Raw genomic sequence first — 14589 nt, forward strand, 5'->3', positions numbered from 1 at the left:
TTAAATGCTGAATATATGTTAAGAAAACAAGTATTTGTACTTAGCTGTCACAAATACTGCATTGACATTTACCATTTATTTAACCTTTATTCAATATTCCTTTTCAGTGATTAAAACCTATACCATCAATATTAATGAAGCTAATATCAGTACTGGATAAAGTAGAGCTTGCTCCCTTCTCAAAGTAAGTAAAGGTGTAGATGCACAACTGAAGGAACAACACAGCAGGTAACGTACAAGAGCGTGTGTGTATTTAAGAGAATGGACACCACCTAGTGGCAAACAATGTCATTACAGTCCTGCAACACAGCATACCCTCACCAGAGTTATAATTAGGTGTTGATTCAAATCTATTATTATGTGCATCACATTCTTATCAATGAGAGTAGGCTTAATAACGGAATACAAAAATGTTTAAAATCAATTCTCGTATTTCCTACGACCTACGTTCTCCTACAGGTATGGTAAATGGTAGTGTTATGATCATTCAAAGCATGTATCCAGGCATGCAGATGGTTTGGGTTATAGCGATGACTTCCTCCCAAATACAATTGAAGTGAATGGAATTTCTTTTGGCAGGCTCACAGAAAACCGGCATTTGAAAATTAAAACTTTATCCACTTTCAAATTCTTTAGACAGTCTTCACCATTTTTACATTCTTATAAAAATGTGTATAAAACTCGTATACAATTGTAAATAAAGTTGTAAAATGACTGAAAGGACCGGAATTTAATAGCCATTGTAATATGCAAATTTTCCAGTGGCTTATTTGTAACATTTTCAGCAAAACGTATAGGGGGGATACAAATTCCTCCAGAGTGATTTTTCGGTCCGCTCTAAAACATAACCCGTCTCTATAATGCAGTGTCTCTGCTGCGCCATCTCGTGTTTTATTTTGTGTACTTCAGATTGTGCGTACTGTAATACCCTTGGTGAATATGGAGAAGTTACTACTATCCCAGAAAGGCCATGCTGATGATTTAGTTTTAATCTGCCAAGAGTTTGATTTGTCTGTCTCCTCAATGAAGTGAATGGAATCTCATTCTTGAAATTTGAAAAACTCAAAAACATTGTCAACATTTTTACCTTTATTGAAGAAAGTTTACATAATGTTTATAATCCAGAAGTTGATAAAAGAGCGGACGGAACTTTCTCTTCAGCATATAATTGCAGTGTATTTGTGATTAGAAATAAAGCAGTTTTGATTTGTTTTAAGCTGATATGTTGAAGGATTACAATGATGTGTTGCTTATCATACTCCTACACCATCCTCTTGTGTTTGGATGCATGATTAATAGATTTTAAGCACCAGGACTGGTCATGAGGACTTCCTTCAACACTGGCTGGTAAATGTCCTCATCTCTGCCTCCCTGCTGACACACAACAAAGTAAACTTACATAAAGTGACAACATGACAAAGTTCAAGAAAGTCAACTTTATAGTGTTACTCATGTTGTATACTACACTCACTGATCTAACCACATACTGTACACCTACTACAACTACTTCCATTACTAACGCTGATGTTGGATTTCCTGCAGATACTAGGACTACTACTTAAAGTACTATTGATCAGTAATTGACGTGGATTGTGCTCGGGTGTGTTCGTACCTCTTCCTTCCTCATGTTGAAGAGAGCTCTGATGCCCAGAACAGTGACGCCGATGCAGACGCACAGCTGGAGGACAGTCAGGACGATCATAGTAATGTCCATGGCTGTCATCAAACGCTGATACACGACAAGAAAGAAAGAAAAAGAAGGAATTCAGTTTGATTTGCAGATATTTTAAACTAAACTTTAAAATGTGAACGTTAATGATTTATCAGGTACAATCGAATGCAGACAGATTCCTGCACTATGAAACTGCCAAAGTCGGTTTAGAATTACACGATCAAGACTCCGCAGAATGCTCCATACTGTATGATTGTGTTTTCAAGTTTAACATTAAAGGCTGGAAAAATTCAATATTTTTCTTATTGTCAACAAATCTCATTAAAGGACAAAAATAAATATTGAATTCAAATTCCTCTGAGTTCCATTCTTTTCCATAGATTATCTATTTATTTTTTTAAAAACAGCTGAAAATAGTCCCAACAAATGCTCTATTAACTCCTCTGAGTAACAATTGCTGAAGACTACATTGTCCAGGTTTTGTGGAGCCATTAAATAAAAAAAGAAATCTAAATATGTAGGAAGTTTTTTAATGATTTATGACTTCAGCAGAAACGACTGAGCTTGGAGCTGAGAGCCACAGACAGAGTAAAGAAGTTGAAAAGTGCGGATAGACGGGCTGAACTAACATTATTGGTTCGTTGTTTTTAACAGGATGTGTTGACAACAACAAAAATAAAAACAGCTTTATCCTTTAAAGGTATGCTTACCTGGAAAAAGTATCTCACATATTTGCAGTCGTCACCAGAACGATGAGCATTGTACCCGTCACAAAACCTGGCGTTAGAGACATCGTTAATGTCTGTGGCATACATCCCAATGCCAACAACGCCGAAGATAGATCCAACTATGTTCACCAACACAGCAAAGCCCACCTGAGAGGAAAGAATACGTTATTCTTTTGACTTCACAGTGTCCCTTTTTCTTCTTTTCGTTAAATCTTAGTTTCAAACAGACAGGAGTGGACATTTATTTATTCATTTGGCGCCAGGTGCACAAGAGGGAGCAGGGAGTTCAAAATGTTATGATTGCAACAAATGCATTCTTCAATTTCATAATCAAAAACATTATTCATGAGCAAAGATCTGCTGCCTGTTTCATAATATCCGACAGAATATAAAGTGAAAATACGAGAAGAGACTGTTGGTCAGAATGACGCTGTTTTATAACGTTATTGTTAATTCTTTAACCTGACAGCGAGGAGAAAATGAGGTCACTGATTGACAGGCACATGCAGATGAACTAATGCAGAGAACTTCTGCAGCTGCATTTAAGTCACAGCCCACGTCATCCTCCGACCCCCCCCAGCCAGACCAGCCGCACCAAACGCTTCAGTAAGAGAGCCAGGATAAGAGGTGCATGTCTGAAAGGGCCTTTAGTCTTTACTTACCAAGCAAGGACAGGGGAACCGGTTGGCAAGAAGGGACAGGATTCCAGCTACGATGAACTGAAGAGAGGACATGAGAAAAAGAAGCCAGTGATATTTCCACGAGTTATTCTTCAAACAGCCAATGGAGCGTTTAAATGCATTTTAAAGTTCTGGTAATTGTGTCCGTTTCATGAGGCGTTACAAAAACATCAACAAAACCCCTGCTTTTGCCTTGGCTCTCTATAGTAATATGAAACCAAAGCAAAAGAATATTCTCCCAATATTATTTTACCACGCCGCCCAGCCAGTATGCAGCTCCCAAATGGGCAAAATCCTCAGGATGAAGGCTTGTTCGTCCTGGCCCAAGTCCGATGTTGAACAGGCCCACCATGATCTGTATAGTCTGTAAAAGATTCAAAACATTTAAATCTCTTTGTTTTAGACCTGGACATCTTAAGACTTTTAATAAACAGTTTCTCTCACCCCAAGAGCTGAAATTGTATTGCTCTGCATCAGCACCTTGTACCCTGAGGAGCACATCGGACTGCAGCAAAGAGTCTTGAGGATTTGACACAGAGGTGGTAACATGCTCTTACTGTCAGTCGCCACGGTGAACACAGTCACTCCCTTGTCTCCGACAACATCTCTCACACCTGCAACATGACATGGAGATTTCGGGATGGACGGCTGGATAGATGGAGTATTTATTAATCCCGTTGGGGGAATTGGCAGAGTTAGGGCAGCTCACTCACACATACATCACAAAACAAACACCGTAGGGACATTCAAAGAGGTAGATCGAAGAATTAAAGTAACAAAAACATACATCATAGAAACTTTAACTAGAAACTGAGAAGAACTTTCCATCTTGAAATCTCAAAATCTACAAAAGTAAACAGTAAGTCACTGAATCAATAAAGTACCCCATGAACAGGGACAGGGCCAGAGGAGTGGCCAGGTGCCCCCTCCAAGAAGGAGGGAAGGTCAGTAAGGGAATGGTAGGTGGCTTTTTAGCAACATGGATGGATTACTGAACGGGCCTAATGGGTACAGGCCTGGGGCCTCTGTACAACTGTGACCATTTCTTATTGGAAAGTCAATCAAACAACTACAAAGACGCACAAAACAACTGCATAGAGACGCTAAACCACAAAGATACACAAAACAACTACAGAGAGACGTTAAATTATCACAAAGAGATATAAAACTACAAAAAGCCATTTATCATAAAGTTGTAGTTTACAATTGTGAAGAACCAGAACAAACACATATTTACTTTTTTTTTTTTTTTTACAAACCTGCCCCCCTTCTTTAAAACTGTGCCCCAGTCACTCACATTCAAACGTTTCTAAATCCAGAGATGTACATAGATGTGCAGTCTTACTTACATGTGCTTTGGAGCAGAACGATCATTCTAAAGCTGCAACATCAGTTGATTAAGCAGAGGCTAATTGACAACTGATCAATAGTTTTTCTCTTTTTAAAAATGACAATAATATTCTGGTTCCAACTTCTCAAATGTGACAACTTGTTACTTTTCTCTGTTTCCTAATATTGTAAAGTGAACATTTTGGGTGAGACAAAACACAGCATCTGATGATGCAACCTTGGGCTCTGTGAACATTTTTAATTGGTCAATAAAATGTCAGAAAATAGTGAAAAATATTGAACAATTTATCTATTAATCAAGAATATAATCAACAGATGATTCGTCAGTTATAACCTTAGATTATACTTTGTATTGTTCCTTTAAAATTTCAAAACGTTTTTGTTTTTTCAGTTTTATGCAGAAGTCCCTCCCCTGAGGAGTTGGGATTACGGTAAATGAAAAGCAGTGAAACTTGATCACTAAACAGCGTTTACAGTGACATCAACCAGCTATTTTAAAATATTTTGACACATTTAAAGGGTACAAAGCGAGTAGGCAATAAATCGGTGTTGAAGATAAGACTTGTTCGCAGAGTCAGAGTCAGTTTCCCTTAAAGTGCTGCACTTCCTAGTCTTTCCTTAAGCAAACAAAAAAAGGATGAATAATAAAAAGTTAATAAAAGGAGGCATCGGGTTTAAAAATATCAACCAACAACACAAACACATGAAAAGTGTTTAAAACGGCAAAATAAAATAAATCAAATTCAATAGACAAGTTAATAACATCTTTCTTTCCATAATTCTTTTCTCTCTTGCAGACCGAAAAACATGATTAGTATAAATAAATCTATAAAATCCAGTCAGGAGCTCAGTAAACAGGTTGTCTCAATGTGAAGATCAAATCATTATGAATTATGTGTTTTTGTGTGAAAGAACCCACCTGGCTCGCGACTACAGTAACTGCGACAGTAGTTTACCTAGCAGCATAACAAACTGGTACTTCCTGTCGCTCGTTGATCTTCAAAATAAAAGCGTACTTACCTTTGTATGATAAATGTTTTGTATGGTATATATATATATATCTATATATATATATATATATATATATATATATATATATATATATATATATATATATAAATAAAGGTAAGTATGCTTTATATATATATATATATATACACATACACACATACTGTATAAATACATATATATACATATATTCACACATATATATCTATATATACACACAAACACACCTATATACATATACACAACATGTACACCTGTATAGTACAGTACGTATTTGCTGAAAATGTCTGCACATTAGTTTAAAAAGGAACATTAGAAGAACACTTTATACTACAGCTCACTGTGAAAAGGTAAACTAGACAAAGTTGCACAATACACATTTGCTTTTGTATAAAGAATGTGGAGAATAACTAGCCGTGTGCCAGTTCCATGCTACACTGATTCTAAGCAGGTTTTGTGTATGTAGTGTGTTCACAGTAATACAACATCAGTTTGTATCTTTAATTAGTTTGAGCATCTTGAGTGTTTGCCATTAATCACAAAATTCAGGATTGAACCCAACGCAAGACAGAGCAGGCAGACAGGATCATTTCACTGATTTAATGAAGGTCTATATGGGCTTCACTCATGAAGCAAGTAAAGGGAATCAAAACTCCAAATGATCAAGGCAGATGTTCAAACAGGCGGGTGAGGCAGGCGATGGGGAAAGGAGGGAAAGTCGGAGGGCATCTGGTGGATGGACGGCCACCCCTTCTGGTATCTACTAACCACAAAGTTATGGTTTTATCTAATGACATTTTGAGATTTCGAGCCTCCCCAAAACAACCGCGGTGTGTGTTCGGACAGTTTTCATCATTTTACATGTTTTTTAGTCTATGAAGTATACTTTAAAAAGTAATTCACACGCAGATGGGAAAAAAAAATAAACACATAAACACAGACTGGAAAAAAGTGTCTTTGTTATATGAAAGTCTTGATTACTTTCAGCAAGTGAATGTAAAAGTATTACAATGACGTGTGCATCCATGCGTTAAGTTGAGTTGATTTTAAGAAGCAGGATTGGTCAGGAGGACTTCCTTCATCAGTGACTGCTGATCTTCATCATCTTTGCCAACCTGTTTGCACAGAAAGAAAAAGTTACCTTGAATAATTAAAAAACAGAAGTAGAATTTTTTTTTGAAATATTAAATACTGCACTAGAAATGTAGTTAAATGTATCCTTACTACAACAAATATTGCTGTTATTCCTACTGCTACAGCTGTTATTTCTGCTCATACTACTTTGCTTCACCTTTCTAAATATACCACTCAGCTGTCCTCTAATTCATGTGGACTGTGTTGTGCATTGTCTTCTTGGTTCGTACCTCTTCCTTCTTCCTGTTGACCACAGCCCTGATGCCCAGAAAAGCAAAGCCGATGCAGACACACAGCCGGAGAACAGCCAGGACGATCAGAATGATGTCCAAGGCTGTCAACAAACTGAGTAGTGTGGTTGCTGCTCGGTTGCTGCCAGCACACTTTTATTGTTTTGGACTGTAAATGGTAATAAATGGATGTGTATTTGTAAAGCGCCTTTCTAGTCTTTCCACCTGTCGAGCTGCGTCTGTGCCTCTTGGTGCAAAGCAGCAACGGAGAAGTGTGTTACTCAAGGCGCCTGGGGCTCAGAGCTGGAGCGGGTCGTCCTCCGATCGAAGCGAACCCCAACATGCTCCTGAACTGCTTTTGTGTATGAATGTGAATACGTTGTGTGAATGAGTGAATTATGAGATGTAGTGTAAGGGCTTTGAGTGGATATTCACATCAGTTGGAGTGACACTGCTGAGCAGAATGTAATCATTTTATTTAACTTTCATTTTTCATGACAGGAACAGAATTTCAAAGAGAGGGAATATAATTACCATTTCAAATCATATAATCTCCTTCACCCCACACTTTATAATTATCACTTCTATTTCATGGCTTCATATTGTAAAATAGCAAACAAAAACCCCATAAATCCATCAATGTGTGTCTCCGTCACACACATGTGCATGAACCTCCCTTTCACCTACAAACCAGCTGACTGTAAGGCACATTACTCAATAGGAAATCATAATCAAAGGGAACAGATCTTTATAAAACATCTACAGAGCATGAAATGGAAAGCAGCATATACAATTTAGTGCATGATATTAGAAAAAAATACTATATAAGTGAAGTGCAAAACATTTTAAGCAACCATTATAGTAAAAGACCCAGAGGTTTGGCAGAGCCGTACAGGCTGAAGTTGTGTAAATCATGAATGTTACAGCACATACAGTCAACGGTATAAATGCACAGGATTATAGTACCTGGTAACAGACAACAGAAAGCAGAGAGTGTTATCTAGGCTGTGGAGTGACTAGTGACTTCCTCCAGCAGTGGTTTGTAGACTTCTGGGTCACCCATCTTCTATTAAGAGAAAAATAATATCAGTAAAGCCGATAATAGAAATTTGCATAAATACTCAAATCTCTAAGAACAGGAGGGTTCAGAGGTTCACACATAAACATTTAAACAAGAAATGGTGTAAAAAACCTGGCTTAAGATGTGATTGTGCAAACTCTTACCTCCTTTTCTCCCTTCTCACTGCTCCTCAGAGCCTTGATCCCCAAGACGGCAGAGCTGATGACGAGGCAGAGCTCCAGGGCCGACAGGACAATCAGCAGAGCATTCACGCTTCTCAAAATCATCTGGTGGGACACAAGAAAACAGAGTTAACTTCAAAATATTCAAACACATTTGTTCTTACTTGGCCCAGTTCCTTCAAATGTTTTGTGGTATAACTGTGTAAATGTGTATCATTGATGGTAACTTTTATGACAACGTAAAATAATAAAGCCCTCTATTTTCCACTCATCAGTTCTACAACTTTTATTGTGACGGCAGGAAAGACATTATCCACACTTACCAGAGCCAGCTCCTTGGCCTCCAAGCATTTCTCCGTAATGTACTTCTCCCCAGGAGATTCAGTCGTAGTTGTGGTGTGTCGGTAGCCTGAATTGTAATAGTCATCGTTTCTACACATCCACCACAGACCTATGTGTGCTATATTGATGCTGTAGAGTACGATGGCTGCAATGGATAAGGCCACTCCTGCTAGATTCAGGATCACATTGACGATGACCTACAATACGAGACACAAAAACACACCAGGCAATTCATTCTCATTGAAATTCAAAAAGCCACAAATGATCTCATCCTCCACATTTTGAGAACCCCCTGTTACTCGACCAAATTGCCATGGAGCAAGACACTGAACCTATATTGTACTCTCTCCGATGACATAATGTATACTTATGATGCAATGTGTGTGTGTGTGTGTATTCTTGAGGGATATTATTTGGGGCCGGGACGCGGGGGCAGCAGGCTAAGCAGAGTATTCTAGATGTGCCTCTTCCCAGCCATGTTTTCCAGCTGTTTCTAAGGCTCAGCCACCCTACAAAGGAAGCTCATCTCGTCTGCTTGTAACAGTGATCTCATTCTTTGGGTCACTATCCAAAGCTCATGACCATAGTTGACTTGGGGCAGGGACTCACCCCCAAACAGGAGGGCAAATTCCACTTCCAGGTCTTCCGGCAGAGAAACGTTACATATTCCATGTAAAGAATTCTCCTCCATTGTATTTGTCGTGAAATAAAATAAGACTACTTGATGACAATGAAATGAAAAAGTACTTTTAAGGATGAACTACTCACCAGACATGGACTGGGGTACTTCTCAGACAAAATGCCAACGATGCCAAACATTATAATCTAGAGAGAGAAAAGACAACAAAACAATGTTAAACATTCACTCCTCCACACAAATACTGAAAACCGTATGTGTCATTTCTATCTTTGACTGAGTGAACAGCATCTTGAGAAGCAAGAGAGAAACTCGACGAACAAGAACAGTCTGGCAAGTTCAGAAAATGACATCACTTTACTGTAATGTAGCCTTTAAAACCAGGAAAAGACAACACTTATGCCATATTACGATATCTAGTCTCATATCACGACATCCATATAACATTGATATGTTGCCCTACTTGGGTTTAGGCAGAATTCTGTAAATTAGTCAAAACATAGTACAATTACAATATGCTTGGTTTGAATCTGATACCGATCCTTAGGATTGGCTCTGGGAATCTCTGGTGATTTTTTGTGGATTTCATGTCATTTGACACTTCAAAGTGGGTTCAGGGTGTGTATCCAGACTGTCCGTGATGACAGATGTTATATGTTACATGGACGCACATCTTTCATATCTCCCCACATGCTCCCCACCTTTTTTTTTTGTACTTTTTACTTAATATTGTCAACTTTTGCCCATACCCTGGTCAATATATTGCACATTGCAGCAGAAAACTGTACAGATCTCCCACGGTTTCTGTTGTACATTTACACCCTCTTGATTTTTACACTGTTTACTGTTATGCACCAAAACAAAATCCTTGTTTCTGCAAACTTACTTAGCATAAAATTGCTTCTGATTCTGATCTGGAAAAGCTGTTAGGTGGATCTCCTTGGAATCAACTGAACAGCCCAATTAACGTTGTCTATGTCTTCACTATAACTCTAGGAGAAACTTGGGAGAACAGATGTACATTTTTTTAAGGACAACTCGGTTGGAATTTGGTTAGGATACAAAAGAACAAGTACAACATTATGTTGCTTACCAATCCTCCGATCCAGAAAGGAAACGCGGTTGAATCCATCTGCCACCAAGAGCCACCTTGACTGCAAACAAGGATCACGCCGAGGCCGATGTTGAGCAACCCAACCATAATGTGCAGAGCCTGCGGAGGAGGAAACACAGCATGAACGACCAGCACCTGTACAGTATGACTGCAGTTACCAGGTGACACTGTTTTGGTTCATTGGAGAGCAACCGTGAGGTGCAGAACAGACTGTTACTGTTACTGGACCACCGTCTCTCATAGTTTCATGACGTTGTTTTCTAAATGCAGGTACAGTGCTGTGAAAAAGTATTTGCCCCCTTCCTGGTTTCTTATTTTTTTGCATATTCGTCACACTTAAATGTTTCAGATCATCAAACAAATTTTAATATTAGACAAAGATAACCAGAGTAAATACAATATGCAGTTTTTAAATGATGATTTCATTTATTAAGGGAGAAAAGCTATCCAAACCTACTTGGCCCTATGTGAAAAAGTAATTGCCCCCCCTTGATAAATCATGAATGAACTGTGATTTTTTGGAAAGCTGAGTTCAATTTCACTATCCACACCCAGGCCTGATTACTGCCAGACCTGTTGAATCAAGAAATCACTTAAATAGAACCTGTCTGACAAAGTGAAGTCGGCTGAAAGATCTCTAAAAGCAACACATCATGCCGCGATGTAAAGAAATTCAAGAACAGATGAGAAACAAAGTAATTGACATGAATCAGTCTGGAAAGACCCCAGAACAACATCTAAAGAACTTCAGGCCACAGTCTCCTCAGTTAAGGTCAGTGTTCATGATTCACCAATAAGAAAGGGACTGGGCACAAATAGCACCCATGGGACAGTTCCAAGGCGAAAGCCACTGCTGAGCAAAAAGAACACAAAGGCTCGTCTCACATTTGCCAAAAAACATCTTGATGATCCCCGAGACTTTGGGGCAAATATTCTGTGGACTGACGAGACAAAAGTTGAACTTTTTAGAAGGTGTGCGTCCCGTTACATCTGGCGTAAAACTGACACAGCATTTCATAAAAACAACATCATACCAACAGTCACACATGGTGGTGGTGGTGTGATGGTCTGGGGCTGCTTTGCAGCTGCAGGACCTGGACGACGTTCCATAATTGATGGAACCATGAATTCGGCTCTCTACCAGAACCTCCTGAAGGAGAATGTCCGGCCATCAGTTCGTGACCTCAAACGAGCCGTTTCTGATCAAAAACCATCCAATGTGGCTGAATTAAAACAATTCTGCAAATAACAGTGAGCCAAAATTCTTCCACAGCGACATGAAAGACTCATTGTCAGTTATCGCAAACGCTGGATTGCAATTGTTGCCGCCAAGGGTGACAAAACCAGTTATCAGGTTTAGGGGGCAATTACTTTTTCACATAGGGCAAAGTGGGTTTGGATAGCTTTTCTCCCTTAATAAATTAAATCATCATTTAAAAACTGCATTTTGTATTTACTCGGGATATCTTTGTCTAATATTAAAATTTGTTTGATGATCTGAAACATTTAAGTGTGACAAATATGCAAAAAAATAAGAAACCAGGAAGGGGGCAAATACTTTTTCACAGCACTGTATATAAACAGAACATCACCGACAGAAACTCTCTTAAAAATGTGAGTGTGATGTGATCACGACAATAACATGCAGCTTTTGAATTATTTCACCAAAACAAGTTGTTGACTCAAAGTTGAAATCAGAATTGAGTGGGAAAAGAAAAAGTACAAAATAAAAAAAAAAAATGCAATGTAACATAGAAGAGCTTTAAAGCAGAAGTCCACAGAACAACTTAAGACATAATTAAGGTGGTAACTCACCCCCAGTACTGACTGGGAATTTCTCTGGACCCTCCTCAGGTTCTGAGACACAGAGCAGCACACAGGGCTGTAGCAAAGGCCTTTGAAGATTTGGCACAGTGGAGGAAGAACACTTTGTGGGTCAGAAGTCATAGTGAACACAGTGACCCCCTCAGCCTTGGACATGGTCACAGACATCCTGCCGGCTTCTGTAGAACGAAAGAGACAAGAAAGTAGAGACACTTTGAATTTGCTGTAGATTCCTTAACATTTAATCGAAATATTTGCTGAATCTTATGGTTAAAGTATGTGTGCTGGTGTGTCCTCTTTTCCATTAGACCCACAGTTCAACGGTCGCATTGCCCAGGAATCTGGGAGTGATTTTCTGGTAAACTCCCTGCCAAAATTTCTAAACCCTTAACTGTTGCAACTGGGGCTGTTAAACTATATATAACACCTTTTACACTATAGTGCATTAAATAGTGAATCATAAATGATGTAACCAAAATATGTCCTCATGTTACTTGTAAAATGTCATTTGTGTTGATAGATTAGGGGTGGATGTATGAATTTATAAAAAAAAGATTAATGACTACATTTTATAGTAATTGAATGGGCTATTGTAGTGCAATCTGATAAGTAGCCTTTGTTCTGATGCATGATCTCTTCCAGCAGTATCACACCTTATGCTTTGCAGACTTACATTAAGAGGTGTGTTTGTTACACTGTTACAGGCCTATAATGTCTAACAACCCCGCAGGAAGCTGTCTAAAGTCTGGAGAGATATAGAACCCATCAGGGTTATCTCAGATTAGGCTAAAGATTTAGAGATTGTAACAAAAAGACCTTGTTACAAACTGGGGGACATGGCATTTGAAAGACAGTGGTATTTTCCAGACAGGAGGGATCTCATGAAATATGCCATCAAGATGCATTTTAGGAAATTGCACGATTCAACATTTTTAGAGCTTGACCCATACTAAGAGCTGAAAAATCAGGATATCGCAAGCTCTGCTGTTTAGTTGTGACTATTCTTTTGTTAGAACCCTAAATTTATGGAAGCATAATACTAAATGGCTGGAGTGTCGATGTGCAGCAGAGACTGACAGCCAAGCGGGCGGGTTTTGATGACGTGCAGGTGTTTCTATTATTTTGTCCATCCCATTAATAACAATGAGGCTACATGACAGAAATACATCTCTGTAATACAATACAGCTAAATCAAAATGATCATTAAGTTGATTTAACACCCTCTTTAAAAGAGTTAACAAAATGTATAAGGTAGAATGTATTGCATGGCTGTTGTATGAGAATGCATTAGTTTTAGCGAATAAAATGGCAACTGGGTGTGCATGAGTACGCTTATAAACAGGTGTTAACTAGTTTCGTTAATAACAAGGTTTGCAAGCGTTACGTATGTCAAGTGTGTCTATTCAGCCACAGCCTTTTCTAGTCCAGGCTCAGAGTATTACGGTCCAGGAACTAGTTGTGTTCAAGGAGAAAAAGCAACCGTTTGAGATCGTTAGTACTCATACGGAAGAATGCTGAAGGTGAAACTTCTCGGTGCGACCTACCAGGAGTGTGCAGAAGCAGAGACCTACGACAGAGACAGGACCCCGACACACTGCAGGAGACGTGTCTTGAAGTAAACATCACAAGTTAACGCCTACTTCTTCCTTTCTCACGGACTGAAGGGCTGCTCGCACAGCAGCATTGCGCTCAGTGCTGCCATCGGTGGTCGAAAGCTGTATTGCATTATCAGAACATCCCCATGCACTTCACCTTCAAAACAGTTTGACAGAAAAACTAATTCACTGCGAAAATACCTACTATTATTTTGTAAAGTACTATAATAGGTTTAGTTTAACATGTATTGTAGTAATATAGCTTCCAGCCTCCATCAGCAGCACTGAGCCCTGAAGACGTTATGTGCCATCTTGGATTTTGCCCGAGTTCCACTGATAAACACAAATCTCCTGCACTCCATTTCATTAAGTCGTCATTTTTATTGCTTAATACCCACCTGACATACAAGTTTTCTCCCCTGATAAGTTGACAAGAAGTTTCATTACCCTGCAGTGGGTTCGAACTTGATATATTCAGTCATTAACACGTTTGATGAGTTCTGAATGTCCTAAATGTATGGATTCACTTACGTAGCAGTACAGGGCCATATAAATAATAAGGACTGGCTAAAATTGTATTTGGTTCCTTTAAAAACTGAATAAAACATGACAAAAAAAGACGTACCTGTTTGTGTCTGTTAGAATGGAAGAACAACTTTAAACTATAACACTCCTGATAAAGTGTGGCTGACAGTACGGTTGTTGCGCAGTTATTGTTGGGAAGAAGGAAGGAGAGGAACAAGCCTAGACAGATGTGGAAGTACCTCCCTCTCGGAACTGTAAGCAAGCTTAACCCTTTCCTGAACATTCAGCTGAACAGAAAGATACATGTACTTTTTGTTGATTAAAAGCTACTTTTATAACCTAAAAACAAGGGAATACAGCAGTGACATGCAGAGCCGGAGCCAGAAGTGCAGAGGTACAAAAGCCCCCCAAAACAACCCTGCCCTATTATTTGTATTATTTGTTCATTTAAATGTTCAGCTATATATTGTGTCTGTTATAAATTTTCTCTAAATGCAGATTCCAGGAG

At 38.8% G+C, this 14589-nt stretch overlaps 2 protein-coding genes across 5 annotated transcripts; both read right to left on the minus strand.

The window, feature by feature from the left end:
• Window positions 1-1069: 1069 nt before the first annotated feature.
• On the minus strand, window positions 1070-5435 carry LOC137891565 (high affinity immunoglobulin epsilon receptor subunit beta-like). Of its 2 annotated transcripts, none has more exons than XM_068736246.1 (7): window positions 5350-5435; window positions 3525-3694; window positions 3334-3444; window positions 3063-3119; window positions 2383-2547; window positions 1613-1729; window positions 1070-1371 (listed from the first exon to the last, which is right to left on the minus strand). In XM_068736246.1, the coding sequence occupies exons 2-7, from the start codon at window positions 3627-3629 to the stop codon at window positions 1303-1305; spliced, it is 624 nt and encodes a 207-aa protein (XP_068592347.1). In that variant the 5' UTR covers window positions 3630-3694; window positions 5350-5435; the 3' UTR covers window positions 1070-1302. The 2 variants fall into 2 exon arrangements, with proteins under 2 accessions (XP_068592347.1, XP_068592346.1); XM_068736245.1 differs by having other exon boundaries at window positions 1070-1374.
• A 1826-nt stretch (window positions 5436-7261) lies between these two features.
• LOC137891448 (transmembrane protein 176B-like) lies at window positions 7262-14299 on the minus strand. 3 transcript variants are annotated; one of them, XM_068736051.1, is made up of 8 exons: window positions 14182-14299; window positions 13506-13713; window positions 11953-12140; window positions 10117-10236; window positions 9155-9211; window positions 8368-8583; window positions 8027-8149; window positions 7262-7865 (listed from the first exon to the last, which is right to left on the minus strand). In XM_068736051.1, the coding sequence occupies exons 2-8, from the start codon at window positions 13582-13584 to the stop codon at window positions 7803-7805; spliced, it is 846 nt and encodes a 281-aa protein (XP_068592152.1). In that variant the 5' UTR covers window positions 13585-13713; window positions 14182-14299; the 3' UTR covers window positions 7262-7802. The 3 variants fall into 3 exon arrangements, with proteins under 3 accessions (XP_068592152.1, XP_068592151.1, XP_068592153.1); XM_068736050.1 differs by having other exon boundaries at window positions 7262-7868; window positions 14182-14297; XM_068736052.1 differs by lacking the exon at window positions 13506-13713 and having other exon boundaries at window positions 7262-7868; window positions 14182-14296.
• Between the last annotated feature and the right edge of the window lie 290 nt (window positions 14300-14589).

Source organism: Cebidichthys violaceus, unplaced genomic scaffold (genome assembly GCF_023349555.1).
Source record: "Cebidichthys violaceus isolate CVI_PGR_0920_01 unplaced genomic scaffold, fCebVio1.0.p SCAF_7, whole genome shotgun sequence".
NCBI lineage: Eukaryota > Metazoa > Chordata > Actinopteri > Perciformes > Stichaeidae > Cebidichthys > Cebidichthys violaceus.